The 17,814-nt window shown below is 31.4% G+C and overlaps 1 protein-coding gene across 2 annotated transcripts in view; it reads left to right on the forward strand.

Moving 5' to 3' along the window:
- Ino80 (chromatin-remodeling ATPase INO80) overlaps positions 1-17,814 on the forward strand; it is an 88,188-nt gene that overhangs the window by 59,169 nt on the left and 11,205 nt on the right. For both annotated transcript variants that reach the window (XM_072546587.1, XM_072546588.1), the window contains exons 14-16: positions 15,426-15,584; positions 15,639-15,741; positions 15,802-15,863. In XM_072546587.1, coding sequence (XP_072402688.1) covers positions 15,426-15,584; positions 15,639-15,741; positions 15,802-15,863 — 324 coding nt within the window. The remainder of the gene's footprint in view (positions 1-15,425; positions 15,585-15,638; positions 15,742-15,801; positions 15,864-17,814) is intronic.

Genomic DNA, 17,814 nt, shown 5'->3' on the forward strand with positions numbered 1-17,814 from the left:
CATAAGTTTGAGCAGTTCTACGGGAATTTCATCAGGACCGGGGGCCTTACCACTTTTCGCTTGTTTGATTGCATAATCTATTTCTTCTCTGATTATATCAGGCCCTGTATCATCTGTATATTCGTTTGAGATTTCTTGTCTATCTTTGTCATCAAAAAGTTGTGATATGTATTCTGTCCATCGATTCATTTTTTGTTGTAAATCTGTTATGAGTAAACCATCTGTATCTTTGATCTGTCCTGTCTGTGTTGTTCTTCTCCTTCCTGTCATTTCTTTAATCTTTTTGTGTACATTAAAAAAGTCATATTTTTGCTCCAGTTGTTCCAAGTCCTGGCATTGCTCACTTAGCCATCTTTCTCTAGCTTCTCTTATTTTCTTTTTTATCAGTTTATCTGTTTCTTTGTATCTTATCGGATTATTTGTTTTGTGTACCCTTCTTTCACACATCAACTGTAGTATTTCCTCATTCATCCATTCTTTATGTTTCCTTTCTTTCGGTGTTAAATTTTCTCTCCCTGCCAGCATTACGGCATGTTTAATATTCTCCCATTTTTGGTCTATGTTATCAGTATTTCTATTCAGTTTCTCTATATTTTGTAAATTTTCTTTGATGTTCACTATTGTTTTCTCTTTTATATGTTGTTCACTCAGTCTTCTCACGTCAATTTGTTTCTGTATGTGTTTTTGAATGATCTTTAGTTTTATTCTTAATGTGACTACTACAGGATTGTGATCCGAGCCTATATCTGCTCCTGGGTAGGTTTTAGCTGAGAGTATAGAGTTGCGGAATCTTTGTCTAACAAGGACAAAGTCAATTTGATTTCTGACTACTCTACCTTTGGTGTCACTCGGAGATTTCCATGTGTACAGTCGTCTGTTAGGTAACTTGAAAAGAGTGTTAGCAACTACTAACTCCTCCGCTTGACAAAATTGTACCATACGGTCTCCTCGTTCGTTTCGTTCTCCTAATCCATAGTCACCCACGTAACCGTCCACACATCCATGTCCAATTTTGGCATTAAAATGGCCCATTACTACTGTAGTGTGATGTTTCTTCATTGATTTTAGAATTTGTTCCAGATCGTAGTAGAAACTTTCAATTTCATCATCATATTTATCAGCCGTAGGAGCATATACTTGTATAATATTTATAATTTGTTTATTTGACTGAAGTTGTAGTGCCATTATTCTATCAGAGAAGGGAGTAAAGCTTGTTACACAGTTACTGATTTTCTTTGATACCAAGACAGCGACACCGTAACGATGAGTTACAGACATACAGGATATTAAAGTACATGTTTATTTTAGTTTTGCTCCAAATAATAGTTTAGATAATTTAGTTGAGTATTATTACTTTTACTCGAAGACGAAGCAAGATAGGATAAAAGTTGTGACTTCTATCAAATACATATTATCCGTACAATTTTGAAAATATTCCCTAATTTAAAATAAAGTGTATAGATTAGTTTAAATCGAAATATCTGGAGAACGGTTGTTCATAGAGAATTCTATCACATATACTTTTTCTACAATAAAATGATGGAGAAATATATTTTCTGTTTTAAAAATGAAATTTATACGTATAAATTTATGGTTCTACAAAAAGTAAAAAAGAGATGTAGGTGGTGCCCTATACAACCAACAAATTACTGAGGACATATTCAAATTTTGCATGTCAAAATACACAACCACCAATTTTCATCCAAATATCGACATTATTTCGAATATTACTTGCAAAAAACAAAAATAAACATAAAACTTTAACACCCTACATTTCTGTAGAAACACGAACACATTTATAGCATTTTTTAAGCAGGAAACTCAATTAAATTTTTTCGCATTATTAAGGAAGCACCCTATGGATATGAATAATTTGTAAAAAAAAAAATTTAACGTCTTTACACATGCTCTACAAAATAATTTACCATGTTCGAATGTTAACTTTTTCATATTCCTTTATCCATTCAGTTACGGTTGGATTTGGCTTTGGCATTTTAATTTAATTCACAAATATACAACACAAACACCGCTACAATGCGTATATGAAAAGCAACATCTAAACATATACAGTTTCAACGGGGTTTTACCTACAGACGAAACGACGCGAAGGGTCGTTGGAGTAAAAGGTATATTGTTATTGTGTCAACCATTTAATTATTTCATTCTTCAAACAATTGGAATTAGGCGCTGGATTTATCTGTATATTGTGATAACTAGCATTATCACAAACTATTACTGAATTGGGTGGTATGTTGGGTATTAACTTCTCTCTTAGCCATTTCTCGTAATTTACCGAATTAATTTCGGAATGATAATCTGCAGATGTGGCCCCTGCTTTGAATATCAACAAACTATTTTAAATAAAACCCATTTCTTTTCCAGCGTGAACTATTATAAGCCTTTGGCTTTTAGAAATAACAACATAAACCTTTTGTGAAATCGTCTGTCTAATTTTTCTGTCATCTGTTGTTTTTCTAAAACTATCCGAATTTTGTATGTAGTTTACTCCTGACATCTGGGATTTTTACAGAACTGAATGTGTGAGATCGGTAAAGACACTACTATTCTATGCGAACAATATAAAAAGTCAAATTTGCAAAAAATGGACATGTGTTGTTTCTCGCGCTTCAATTGCTGACCACTAAGATTGAAAACCACCCTCGAAATTTGTAATCAGCAGCCAAAAATACATTAAAAAAACTTAAGTGGACCCATCAGAATTGAAAAGGTTACGGTGACCTAGTTGGTCCCTACACTATGTGAGATTTTATTATCATTGTACAAGTTAAAGACGATCTTCAAGACATTTAAGTCATTATTACGAAGAAAGTTATTATTTTTTAATAACTTTTGTAGCGATTTATTAAAGGTGGCAGTTTATTTAACAAAAAAGCTGATAATTTGCATATTTCGGCTGAGACGAGTTTCACACATGCCGGGGTATGAATGAATGTAAAGACTTCGTCGTGTAGAAAACAAATAAATGTAAATTAAAAAAGCGGTCAGTAAGACAATGGCTCATTTTTCGAACAATCTTAGGAATGTGCCTTGGATTGTAGCAGAAACCAAAATGTTGCTCGCCGTATTCAAATATCTCACACTATCCTCGATATATTTAAAGCGGTGGGTCACAATAAGGAATGTAATACCGCAACAAAAATGTAAATTCGCAATACAGGGGCTGAGTAGGGTGTTTGGTAGAAATATTTTTAAATAAACAATCAATGGATCTCTTAGCGATTGTGAAGTGAAGTAAGTTCAAATAGTGTGTTGTATGTCACTTCAGTTATTAAAAGTACAGTACATGGCTGGGCATAAGTACCGCTAACTAATTACACCCAAAATTCGTACCCTTTATTGCATAATATTGCATAATATAACTGTATTGAAACATTGCCGTGTTAAGGTAGATAATGGAGTTTAAAAGTAAACTATATAAAAATATTTTAAACGCTCAAACATGGTGGAAGAAAAAACTTCAGGGTAACTCGAAAATTCCTGTTAATAAGTTGGTATAAAGCCATGAATGAACTTAACATTTCCCATAAATTAATAAGACTTGTAAAAACAACTATCGGCAAAGTGATCTGCAGAATGTAAATACAAGGCGAACTATAACATTGCTGCGAAAAATAAGAAAAATTAAAAAAAAAGGAAAAATAGAAAAAAAAATTAAAATTAAACTGACTTAAACAAAGCAATAATGCCAAATATTTAACAGAAACAAATATAGTCTTCTATTATTTTGCGCTAGAAATATCGCTATATAGTTCATCCATTTGCCCTTACTTATAAATTGGCAGAATAATGTTATTTTTCCAGTTGTTTGGTATTTTATTTTGCTCAATGCTTCATTACATATGATCCATAACCAGTCTATGGCTTTCTTTCCCATCCGTTTCATCATTTCTGGTTCTATTCCATCTTTCTCTCCAGCTTTCCCGTTTTTAATACATGTTGCTGTGATGACTTCATTTTTTTTTTTCTATTCTCCATGCCCTGTTCATTTCTTCCCTAGAGCTTAACATACTCTGCCTCATTCTGTGGACTCTTAACCCCTTTATGATTACATTAAAAAAATCTTATTCTCGCCACTAAATACATCTACAAACTACTATCACGTAAACGATAACCGTTCTGGATATATTTTATGTTAGATCTTTAAACCTTCCTTAAAAAGTATTTTTGTATCAGATTATTTGGTCAAATCGACCAATTCGGTCCTGATTAACCAAATCTTTGATGTTTCCGAAATTGTTGAACTTGGACAATTATTTTTAGGTTATACTATATCAAAGATACTTCTATTGATATTAAAATGCCTTAAACATAATAAATGATTCTGAGTGTCTTTTAAATTAAACTCTGAACAATATTTACTAAAAACAAAAAGAATCCGGCAATGTTTTTGATGATACCACGATTGAATTATTTTATTAAAATACAACAGCAACTTTCTAAATTTCAAGCAATTGCAGATTCGGTCACATCATAAATAGTCCGGCCAAATTAGACATTTATTAAGCTTTATTTGTGAAGAGCCTCGATGTTGGACTCCGGAAAATCTACATTATAGTGTATTTTTATGTATGAGAGAGTAATAAAACAATAAATTATGTATGCAAATCCCTAAACTGTTGATACGGGTGACTCAATGAAAAACAGATATTTGTCAACAAGTTTACAGAAGTATATAGGAAAACAATTTTAAATTGAGTATGACCACCAGGTATAAAGGTTGGAGCAGAATAGAATACAATAGATGTGAGGGTTACTAATCCCTAAATAAGGTTGCCAGTGTCGGAGTGATGGAGGTTAACAGGTACTAATGAATTTGCAAGAAATGTAAGATGTTTATTTTATTGGTTATATATAATTGGTTATATATAACCAATAAAAGTTTAATAAGTACCTACCTATTTGCAAAATAAAGTTTAATTCTTTAGATAAAATAAAACGTTTTATTTTATCTGAAATGAGTGCATTCCACGAAGTAAGGGTTTCAACAATCAAACATTTAATTCTTTAATTCCAGGAATCTACGACAGTAATTGACTAGATAATTACCTTCTAAACTTATTCCACAGAAAATGTGATAGTGGGTTTTTCCATTTTGTATATAGGAAGGTCCAAGTGGCGTATTCAAAATTCTTAACAGTTCACTAAAAGTAGGTACTTCAGTTGCAAGGTGCAGTTTATTGTGTATACTAGTGTTATGGAAAATTTGGAAGTGCCGTGTAAACGCCGAAAAATTGGTCCTCTAACAGTTAATGAAAAAACATTAATATTTAATTGTTTTAAATCATTTACAGACAAACGTTTATGTGAAAGTGTTGATGAGACCGTTGAGTTAGTTAGCAGTACACTTGGTGTTGGGAAATCTACGATTTACAGAGTTATTAAAGAAGAGAAATGTGGTAGTTTTCAAATGCCACGTAATGCTCCAGGGAAACCAAAATTTCAAATAGAATATCATTTTAAAGAAGGACTTCGACGGAAAGTGCATGAATTCTTCTTTAGATAAGAATTTCCAACATTGGATAAAGTTCTTGTCTCAGTTCGAGATGATAAGGATTACCCAGAAATGAGTCGAAGTACGTTATGGAAACTTTTAAAAGAAATAGGCTTCCGCTGGAAAAAGAATCCCAGAAAGTCTATTTTATTAGAAAGAAGCGATATTGTCATATGGAGAAGACATTTTCTAAGAACCATAAAGGAAATGAGAAACCAAAAAAGAAAAATATTTTATCTTGATGAAACATGGATCAACGAGGGTCATACACCAAATAAATTTTGGCAGGATGAAACTGTTACAAGTCAAAGGCACGCTTTTGTAAATAACTTATCTACTGGTTTAAACCCACCATCAGGAAAGGGACGCAGGCTGATAATAGTACACATTGGCAGTTCAGACGGTTTTGTTGAAGGTGGTTTATTAACTTTTGAATGAACTCGTACCGGTGACTACCATGAAGACATGAACGCTGATGTCTTTCAAGAATGGTTCGAACAAATGATAGATCTTCTTCCTAAGAACTGTGTAATAGTAATGGATAATGCAAGTTATCACTCCAGACTTATAGAAGGACTGCCCACAACCAAGTGGTTAAAAAAAGACTTGCAGAATTGGCTGAGTTCAAAAAATATTACGTACCATCCCGGATCTATAAGAAAGGAACTTTATTCGTTGTGTGCCCTTCATAAAGAAAAATTTAAAAAATACGAAATTGATGAAATTGCCAAAAATCGTGGAATGACAGTACTTAGATCCCCACCATATCATTGTGAATTAAACCCGATTGAACTGGTATGGGCACAGATAAAGAGTGAAGTTTCAAGAAAAAATACCACTTTTAAAATTCATGATGTTAAACAGTTGTTTTTGGAGGCCGTAAATAATGTAAAACCTGAAAACTGGGAAAAGGCAGTAAATCACACTATTAAAGAAGAAGAAAAAATGTGGAAGCTGGACAATATTACTGATAAAATGATCGAGCCAGTTATTATAAATCTTGGTTCTGAAAGTTCATCTTCTGAATCTGATTTGGATTTGTAACAAGTAGCTGTAAGTTTTATATTAATATTTTTATTCATCTATTTAACATACCTTAGACGGTTTTAAAAACTCTTTTTCTCTTTTGTAATTTTTAAAAATTAAAAAAAATGTGAATTTTTTAAAACCCTTTTTAATGTAGGCCAGTCAGTTCTAATATAGTGTGTGATAAAAGAGGTCACTTTTGTTTACATACACATAACACTTTATAACACTGAAATAATTCATTTATTTTTTACAATTATTCAAAGTAATTTTTCAATTAATCTTGAGCACGCCCATGGAGTGGTCGGAGCTACCAGTTAAAATTATGCTAATTACTCTCTCGTTCATAAAAATAAACTATAGTTTCAAGAAGGTCATAAACACGTGCCACAAAAAGTTATGTTTGGGCTAGGATTATCTGAAACTGAATTTGAGTTTCAAATTCTTAACGCGGTTCTTCCCGAGAACTTAGTAATTTAGTAATTTTCAAATATATATCTATATATATATATATATATATATATATATATATATATATATATATATATATATATATATATATATATATATATATATATATATAAAGTAAGTTTTGTTAATATCTATGTTTGGACATTTCAAATAAGGAAGAAAACAGTGCGTGTCACGAGTTATTACAGTTCTTTAATACCCTATATCGGTAGAAAACCGTGCATTTCCGAGCGTAAACGTCTGAGAAACACTGACTGTCCACTCAGCAGCGCCAGAAAATGTAATTGGCATCATTGTCTTGCAAACGGTCGTGTCAGTGTAGTAAATACATCGTTATAACCACGTGATTGTGCAGTTCTGTTTGGTTAGTTAATTTATTTAAAACAATTATGGCAGATAGTGGAAACATATCCACTAAAAAGGGAGTGAAAATGGGCAGGTTATACGAAGTCATGAAAAAAATGAAGCTTCAGTCACATGAGTTTGGTGAATTCTGCAAATGCAAACGCTTGAAGTGTTTTCACACAGTAAATGAAATGAATAGACAAAGAATTTTAAATCATTTTAATTCATTGATATCTTATAATGAACAAAAGGCGTATTTGTGTTCTCAATGTGACGAAATTACTGCAAACATGAAAGCAGCTGAAACAGACCAGAAAAGTGGACGTACTGAAATAACCAAATTAAAAGCACTTAGAGAGCTCCATCTTCGCAGGACTCAAGCGTTTTATGACATGAAAAAGGAAATCAAAAGAAGGGCACGAATAGAAAAGAATTATGTCGCCTTGCAGATGCCCTTCGCCCATGTGGTTTCCATTCTAAGACTTTTTTGGTGATTTTTCTTTCCTCCATTCGTCTTACGTACCCGTACCATACTAGCTGTTGTCTTTAGATGTCATCTATGATTTTTTTTTCTATTCCCGTTTGTCGTCTTATGTCGTCGTTTCTCGTGTGTTCCAATAGGGATCTTCTTGCTGACCTCCTTCAAAAATCCATCTCAGTGGCTAGTTATTTAGCGTTGTACTTCTTGGTTATTTGTCAGACTTCACCTCCATAGGTTAATATTGGTTTTAGTATTGTGTTTACCACAGTACCGAATTCGGGGCTCCTATCACTTGTCTTCGCTTTACTATCCTTTGTTTAATATTTTCTTCGTTTCGTCCTATCGTTAGTTTTATTCCCATATATACATATTCATTGCAGCTTACAATTGTCTCCTGTTCCAGGCTCAGGTTCTCCGTTCCTTTCTTTCCTTCTCATATTGTGTTTTTTTTTTGTATTTACCTCCAGACCACATTTGCTATATTCCTTTATTAATGTGCTTGCCTTATATTCGAGATCTTCCTTGTCCTGTGCAGTTACGTCCGCCGAGCTACGACCTTCACTTAACATGTATTTAATTTGTAGTAACAAATTTAACACAGTTTCACGTTTATACGAATTTTTCCAAGATCACACCGTTTTTTGTCTATTTCGACTGGATTAAAAATAGATGAATAACACCAACACAACTTTCTGAATTGTTTTTTAACCAGTATAACTGCAACTTACATAATGACTTTGTTATCTAAGTTTATTTTGTTTTTGTTGAATCAAGTGTCGGTGATTTTAGCCATTCCCATGTTTTTAAATGTCAATACTGCGGTTTCAAATTATAACAATGAACATAAAACATTGAATAGGCGTAAAGTTACTTGGATTATTTAGAATTTTTTTATTTAAACAAAAGACAGATTTGTGCCGCTTAGATTCTGAGTCGAGATATAGTTATAATCAAAAATACCCATTTTATTATAGTCGAGACCAGAATCTCCGGATAACTATAGTATATTTGAAGAATAAGCTGGAGTAAATTCTCAGAAAAAAAACTAAATTGTTAAGCATATTTTAGTACGTGTGCTTTTCGTACAACGTCAATATTTTAGCTTATTTTACGTTGGGTTTGACTATTTAGATAGAAATTTTTCCATGTCACATGGACTATCGTAAAATTTAAATACCTGCTATTGTTAGAACTGTGTAGGCTAGGGTTTTTTCAGCTGGTCATAGACGTACTTTAAGGGTATTACATTATTTGTTTCGGTTTGTTAGATATTTAAACCATTTTCAAAGCATATTATATTTATATAAATCTGTTTATTTTAGTAACGTTATTAATGGTTATTTTTGTCGTTATGATAATGACCCATTAAATAACAAGAAATAAAGAAACTCTTAAAATACATAGGTATTCAGTTAATGGTCTTTTGATAGTTTAGATAGAAAAAGTCGATTAGCGAAAGATGGTTTCTGATAAATGTGAACGCTATCCTAAATATGTAGTATAAATTTCGATTTTGTTTGGAAAACCAATGATTAATAAAATGGTTAATGGTCTTTAAATAGTCATTCATTAATATCAGAAAATTTTTGTTTAGTCGATTATAAGCTCGTGAAGAGATCTGACACAGTTGTTTTTTGCAAGAGTGAATAGTGAGTTTATAGAATATGGAATTAACGTGTGATTATACACCAGTTAAAAAATTAAAGTTGAATCATTTATCACTTAACGAAAAGAGTGTTATCCTTAACGTCTACAATTATTTTAAGGACCACAATCCTTCCAATACTGTTGATAGTATAGTTGAAATTTCGTCTAAAGTAATGGGATATTCAAAATCAACTGTATATAACATTTTAAAAGAGGAAAAATCAGCTGGTATAACGCCTCTGAAACCGAGACCAGGAAGACCAAAATTGTCGAAAGTGAATGTGGATGAATTTTTCAAAAATGCAATTCGTAGAATGGTCCACTCATTTTTTTTTAACAAATACCAACTTTAGATAAAGTTTTACAAGCCATTACCGACGATCTCGATTTACCCACAATAAGTAGAGACAAACTTTGGAAAGTTTTGCATGAGTTAAACTTTAAGTATGAAAAAGTGGGCAGACAGTCAATGCTTATCGATTCCGAAGAAATTGTGTGTTGGAGACGAGACTACCACAGAAAAATAAAAAAAATGAGGACAGAAAATAAGAACATTTATTATTTAGATGAAACGTGGGTTAATGAAGGGCATACTGTAGGGAGAGTTTGGAAAGACAAAACTATAAAAACATGTCGACAAGCATTTCTGGAAGGATATTCACCTGGTTTCAACGAACCAACAGGTAAAGGTCGACGATTAATTGTTACCCATATAGGTAGTATGAATGGATTTCTTAAGGAGGATTTACTTTTGTTTGAATCAAAAAAGACCTGTGATTATCACGAAGAGATGAACGGAGACGTGTTTGAAGAATATTTCGAACAGATGATTGAATTCATACCTAAAAATTCAGTTATTGTGATGGACAATGCAAGTTACCACTCTAGATTAGTTGAACGTTTACCAACTACTCAATGGAGGAAAGATGAAATTGCAATGTGGTTAACTTCTAAGAATTTAATCTTTGACGATACAATGACAAAAGCAGAATTATTAGAGCTTGCTAAAATTAATAAATAAAATTATAAAAAATAGGTCATTGAGGAAATAGCCAAAAAACGAGGAATTGAAATACTTCGCCTACCACCGTATCATTGCGAGCTAAATCCGATTGAATTAGTATGGGCCGAAGTTAAAAGCAACGTTGCTCGAAATAATACAACTTTTAAATGGTCAGATGTTACTATTCTTTTTCATAAATCAATATCCGAAGTAACGACTGAACATTGGCAAAAATGTATTAATCACGTTATGGATATTGAGAAAAATATGTGGGAGCTTGATCATATAATAGATAGCAGTATAGAACCTATAATAATTCATCCCGGATCGGATAACACTTCGTCTGAAACAGAATATGAGGAAGTTTAAGAGCGTAGGCGCAAAATTTCGGGCCAATGCTTTTTAAATGCATTCATTTTTTTCGAATCCTGAGAAAACTAATAAGTATTTTTGAAAAATTTAAACGCAGAATGAAAGAATAAATTATTACTGAGGGCCGAAAGTCCCTGAAAACTTCTATAATGTTTATTTTAATAAGTTACAGGGGTGAAAAGAAAGAGAACATTTAGTATTATTTTTAATTTCAAATATCTCATTCAAAAAAACTTTTTGTTTATTCTAAGGGACATTCGGCCCTCGGTAATAATGTAGTCTTTTATTCTGTGTTTAAATTTTTCAAAAATATTTGTTAGTTTTCTCAGGATTCGAAAAAAATGAATGCATTTAAAAAGCATTGGCCCGAAATTTTGCGCCTACGCTCTTAACTTTAAACTGTAGCTCAGAAGTTTATTTTACATTTGAACTAATTGTCGACAACTTCATTGTTTATTTTTTATTTATTTTTTATTGCTAATATAATTTTCATTCTTATTTCCAATATTATTAGTATTAAGAATATTATTATTTATTAATAGGAATATATAAAAACTTACAGTTTTTGTGTATATATTTTACGTTTCAGTATAATTTATTGTATTTTATTATTTTATATTAACTGTATGTTTCACAAATAATAGAATTTTTATTATTTTTATGTGTATCTTTTTATTTTAAACCAGTATTGGATTGGATTAAGTACTTTGTTCTAAATATCCAAATAAATTTAACGCAAACTTTTCTTTTAAGATTACGTTTTAGTTAAGATGTGCACGCCTATGTATTTCGAGGTGCGAAGATTAGTATTCTGAGAATTTACTCCAGCTTATTCTTCAAATATATTATAGGACTTATTTTTAATATAAAAAATTAAAGTCAAACCCAATACGTATATAAAAAAGTCTAAATGTTGAACTCATTAAAAATAAAAAACCTATTGTTTGTGTTAAAAATTCTGTACAGGTGTACAATAGAAATTGGTATAGGTATAAGGAGTAGTTGACGAAAAATCTGTGAAGACGTACAGCTGATTTTGCTTTGTTTTTTAAACAATCTTAAAAAGTGAAAAAAATATTTTTTGTCTATAAAACATTTCTTATACATTTTGGAGAAATAATATACACTTATCAATAAAATTTAAATATTCCTTACGAAATAATAGTCAAATTCAGTAACTTTTTTATGGACAAATGTAATTAATTTATTTTTCCGGGATTTTCCGATTTTTCCGACAGGTGAAAATAGCACAATTCTTATTATTTTGTTGAGCTACCTCAGTTTTAAAAAAATGAAGGTTCTACGTGCCATAGAAGAAGAGATATTGCATATTTTGCCAGCGCGTCAGCTCGCTTCAATTTGAGGTTCTGTTTTTTTTTTTGGAAAGTGTGTTTTTTCACCAGCTTTATATTGAGTCTACTTACAAGCGTGTGACAAAAAAAAATGTCAAAGTTATTATATGTTGATTAGCTGAAAATTCATCCCTTTTTCGGACTGTTTTTAAATAAAAAAAATTAATAAAATGTTTAAAAAAGTTTTTTTTACACCTTTAAACTGAAGTCCCAAAGAATCGATTGCAATTTACAAAATACCTGTAGATTCACTGTTTGGGCAAGTAGAGTTGTTTAAAAAATCGCTTTCTGGGATAACAATTTGAATAAACTATTTCTCATTGACTCATTGTTATAAATTCAAGTAGTTCTATGTTACAGATCGTTATGCAAAAAAGTTATTAGCATTTATAAATTACTGCAAAAATACGGGTTTTTTCCATTTATCTCGATCAATTGTTTATGCATTTTAATTTGGACACTCTAAAAATTACAGAATTTTTTATGATCTACAACTTTTATTTGAGATGACACTGTATTCTTACAGGCCAATGCCATACCAATTGTTTCGGAATTCAAATACCTTGGTGTAATACTTGACAGAAAACTGCTTTGGACTCAACATATTTACTACACAAGTAGTCGCTGCGAAAAAGAAATTAATTTACTTAACATGCTCTGTAAGAGATCGTGGGGTGCCGATCAAAATATCGCATTGAATTTTTATCGAGCCTATATCAGATCTATTATAGATTACTGCTGTTTGGTATATGGGTCAGCTAGCTTAACTAATTTACGTAAACTTGATAGAATCCAATTTGAAGCTTTGATAATTGTGTTAGGGTTGATTAAAAGCACTCCAAATGAAGCCACACTGGTTCTAGCCTCTGAAAACCCACTCTCATTACGCAGAGAATATCTGGCCAGCAAATACTTCCTAATCCGACATTATCGGTGCACCTATAATGTTAAAATAATGAATCAATTAAATACAGCTGATTTAACAACCACATTCTTCTTAAAAAAGAATTCCTCTCCACTTGCAAAGGCATTTGTAACTTGCAATGAACTTAAGATAATAAATTCTCCTTATAATCCTATTTGGGAATCATTGGACATACCACACCTGACAAGTGTTCTATCTACAAATATTATTATTTCTAAATACCAAACATGAATTTTGTCATACTCTGCTACAGCTTATCGTGGAAGGCAAGATTGAAGGTAGAAGAGGTTTGGGCAGAAAGAAGAAATCCTGGTTGAGAAACTTGAGAGAATGGTTTCAAATACCAGAAGCTGCGAAGATAATACATGCGGCACAAAACAGAGAAATCTATCGTTTGATGGTCGCCAACCTTCGGTAGAAGACGGCACATAAAGAGTAAGGGACATTCAGACATATTGGGCAATAGTATTGAGGATTCAATAGCTAAACATCCACTAAATCACCCACATAATATTGATTGAAGAATTTAACACATGTGATCTTCTTGCATACGTAAAACAGCATATTAAATTTAAATGGGATAGTCGTTGGATTGAGTTCGGTGAAACTACAGACACTAATTTGTTTAAGTTACAACCAACAGTGGCTGCGAACCAATTTTACAATTGGTTCTTGCACGAAGTAGAAATACAGTGTCGACCATCCTGAGATTAAAAGTAGATCATGGATGTTTTCTGAAGCATCTACATAAAATCGGAGTTCTCCTAACAGACAGATATGAGTGTGGAACTAGTATCACTGATCTAAATCACATGTCATATTCTTTAATTGTCCCTTACATGTCATTACAAGTACGTGGTTGCTTCAAGAATTGCTGAAAGCAGGTTTAAAGACGTCATTAAATTTAAATGTACTATTAAGTGAAGATAATACAAAAATTTTTAAATTGATTGTGGTATTTCTGCAAAAAATTTAAATAAAGGTGTGAATAAAAAATTTGATCGTTTGAATTGATGTGCATTTTCTTTTCCTCCTTCCATACAAATTTCCTTTGTACGTGTATCTATCTGTTGTCCACCTATCTCACCGTGGTTTATGTCTTGTGTATTATAATAAAGTCGCTCTGATAAACTCCCTTGGCGTGAAAAGTGTCCTCCCTGTAAAAACCTGAATGAATGAATACTAATATTTGTATGTAATTACGTGGCTAAAGGTTCTAAACAAAGTCTTGAATACAAAAAAAAACTTTTATTTGAAGTATTTTTCTCTAAAATGTATAAGAAACGTTGGGCAGACACGAATTGAGGACCAAAATGAAATTTTAAGTAGGGGTTTACTTTCCTTTTATACCTGAAAAAATCGCACGAATTGAGGACCAAGACTTCAAGAAGGTATAAAATATTATTAAAAGTACAAATCCCAATAATCGTAGATATTTATTGCCTATTTAAGAAACAATATTTTAAACATAAAAGCGTTACACATCTTTACATTTAATATTTATAAAAATAAAAGAGGTACACATATTGACATTTAATATTTACACTTTCGCATCGGAAATACAGGTTGAAATACATTTCTTACGTAGGTAATGTCTTTTCTTGTCAAAGAATTCATGGCATCACTGTTTTCCCTTATTCCTAACCTAACCTAACCTTATCCAACCTAACCTAACCTAACCGAAACTAGCGTAAACAATTTTGCGTTATATTATTTATTTACCGTACATGTCTAAAACTTTTCACCACTTTTTTTTCACGATACTTATAATCATCCAACACAAGTAACGAGTTTCCCTTTTCACTTAAGATCATTTTAATTTCACTCATTTTGACTACCTTTCAAGACAGCTCAAAATAAACTAAACCTAAAATAATATTTTATTATTAAATATTTCCTTACTCATTAAAATCTCGTTCGGTCCGTAATTCGGTGCACTTATTTTGTCTGTTCAGGTAGCGGTCCTCAATTCGAGAACACCGGAAACGTTTTATGGGCAAAAATATTTTTTTCACTTTTTAAAATTGTAAACATAAATGTTTATATTTAATATTTTGTTTTATTTTTGAGTATTTTTATTATGCATCTGCATTTTAGAAAAAATGGCTGCATATTTTTAGTAAAAGTAATGCATATATGCGCATATTCTGCTAATGTTGTGTTGCATATATCCGCTCTCTAGTAATGATAATCTTATTTATGTATTCAAATATAATCCTAATATATTTTCGTTGTATATAATATACTTTTTTTATATATATAGTTCAGACTTTTTACATATGCTTTTTTAGGTAATTTTTTATGACAGCGATTGGAATCCGACTGTGGACCAGCAGGCTATGGACAGGGCCCATCGGTTGGGTCAGACCAAGCAGGTAACGGTGTACAGATTAATTTGTAAAGGTTCTATTGAAGAACGCATCTTACAAAGGGCAAGAGAAAAGAGCGAGGTAAGTGAGTTGAAGATTAATGATTGAATTATTCTGATTTTGGATTTGTTTTAGATTCAAAAACTGGTCATTAGCGGTGGTAACTTTAAACCGGATACACTCAAGCCTAAGGAAGTGGTGTCGTTGCTGTTGGACGATGATGAATTGGTACAGAAATGTACGTCAGTTTACTAGATAAATTGCTTAGGTTATTAATGACTTATTTCTTATCTTCCAGATCATTTGAAAATCGATAATACTTCCGAAGAGTTGGACAGAAAACGAAAATTACAATACAAGGTAGGTAAAATTCATGTACACGATATTACGTACGACAGGGGACGGCAACCTTTTTGCAAAATGCAATTAAATTATTTTCATTAAAATTATTTTTATATACATTCTTAGATTACAAATCAATTAACTCTTCTTGTAAATTGTCTGATGCTTTTACAATATTAAATTTTAAAGGATTTTCAAATATTAATATGTCCATTTCTTTTATTGCTTGTCAAATTTAACGTGATACTTGGCCGATTTGAAATTAGGCTCCACCCACGATGCGCATTCGACCACAACAGAATTCGTCCTTATTATTTCTTGGCACTTCGAAGTGCAAGGTACTTGTATAGTCTGCGACAAAGTTTTTTTTTATTTTACTTATGTTTAAAGTTACTGTGTGTTGAAGAAATATCGTATTACAATAGATTTGACTTTTTAAATAATTATTGTTAAGTAGTTTAAATTATAAACATGGATTTTCATTCAAAATTAGAAGGCAAAGTCTTGTCTGGACAAACGAGGGAGGTAATAGCAAATGTAATTATTTTTATGCAGAGAGAAGCGATGCAAAATCCGCATGTTAAAGATTTTAAAAAAGTTCAAGAGCGTGCTTCCTTAGCAACGGGAGTAAGTATAGCCACTATAAAACGGATCTCTCGTGAAATGAAAAATATAGAAGAAGGTGCTTCTACATCATTTTCGACGCCAAACAAAAGAATGAGATCTGCCCCAAAATCCAACTTGGGCGATTTTGACAAAGGTTTACTTCGTCGTATAATAATAAATTATTATGTCACGGAAAAACGAGTTCCTACATTGCGATATATAACAAAAAAAATTAATGAAGACAATATTTATACAGGGTATTATTCTATTGTAAAGAAATAAACAACAGATTAAAATATTTATAACTTACTAAAATGCTAAAATGCCAAAGATCCGAAGAATAAAATTATACGACTATAATATAAAATATTACAACTCTAGTATAAAAATTGAGTAATAAATGTTTTGTCGGTATGTTCCAGGTATAAGATTAACTACTCTTCTTTTATTCTTATACAGTTTACTGTAATGCAAATGTAAAGCTTTCATCTCTGCCAATATTCCTCTTATAAAATTACAGAACGAGACATTTATAGAAGTGTTCGAAAAAACTGCCGCTTCAACATGACTGAATGGTCAATATTAATGAGTCAAATAAAATATAATTTAGAAGAATTTTTTTACCAAGTAACAAAAACAAAATATTTTGTATTTTGAGAAAAATTTCCGAAGGAAAAATTTAAACGTCAAAATAACATACAATATATACATATCATAGAAGTTCCATTAATAAATAAGGTCACTCTCTGTAAAATTGTAGTATGGAGTGTACCAAGGAGGCGAAGATACCGAGCGCATTATGTATCTCTTTTCCTCCGAATGCGTTCTCACTTAATTTTCTACGCAGGTGGACCTTAAATTTGACAAGCAATACATAAAAATCTTGAAACAACGAAGAAAATTTTTGATCAAGTACGTTTGGTGACTCAATAAAAATATTCGAAGGACACTGTCGTTTTTTATTAAAAACGATTGCAAAGTAGGAAAATGACAATATAGATCAATCAAGTTATCAAAAAATAAGAATTTTTTCGTCATAACTGTATAGATGGGTTTGACAGTTGAAATGTATAGTACGAGATATTACAAAAATACTCTCATCTAGGGTTTCAACAATTTTTTAATGAAAATATATTTATATTAACAATCAACACGTCAAACTCATTATTTTGCCCATAACTTAAAAACTTGAGATTTGATGTCAACAGACAGTTTTTTTTTCTAAAAAAAAAAACAAAATGGGATAGGCTAAATTAAAATCGATTAATAAACAAAAAAGTTATTTCAAAATGAACGACAAAATAGCTTTTGAATATTGTTAATAAATTTTTTATTATCTGTTAAAATTTGTTTAAATGTACCC

The sequence above is a fragment of the Diabrotica undecimpunctata genome, chromosome 10 (assembly GCF_040954645.1).
Source record: "Diabrotica undecimpunctata isolate CICGRU chromosome 10, icDiaUnde3, whole genome shotgun sequence".
NCBI lineage: Eukaryota > Metazoa > Arthropoda > Insecta > Coleoptera > Chrysomelidae > Diabrotica > Diabrotica undecimpunctata.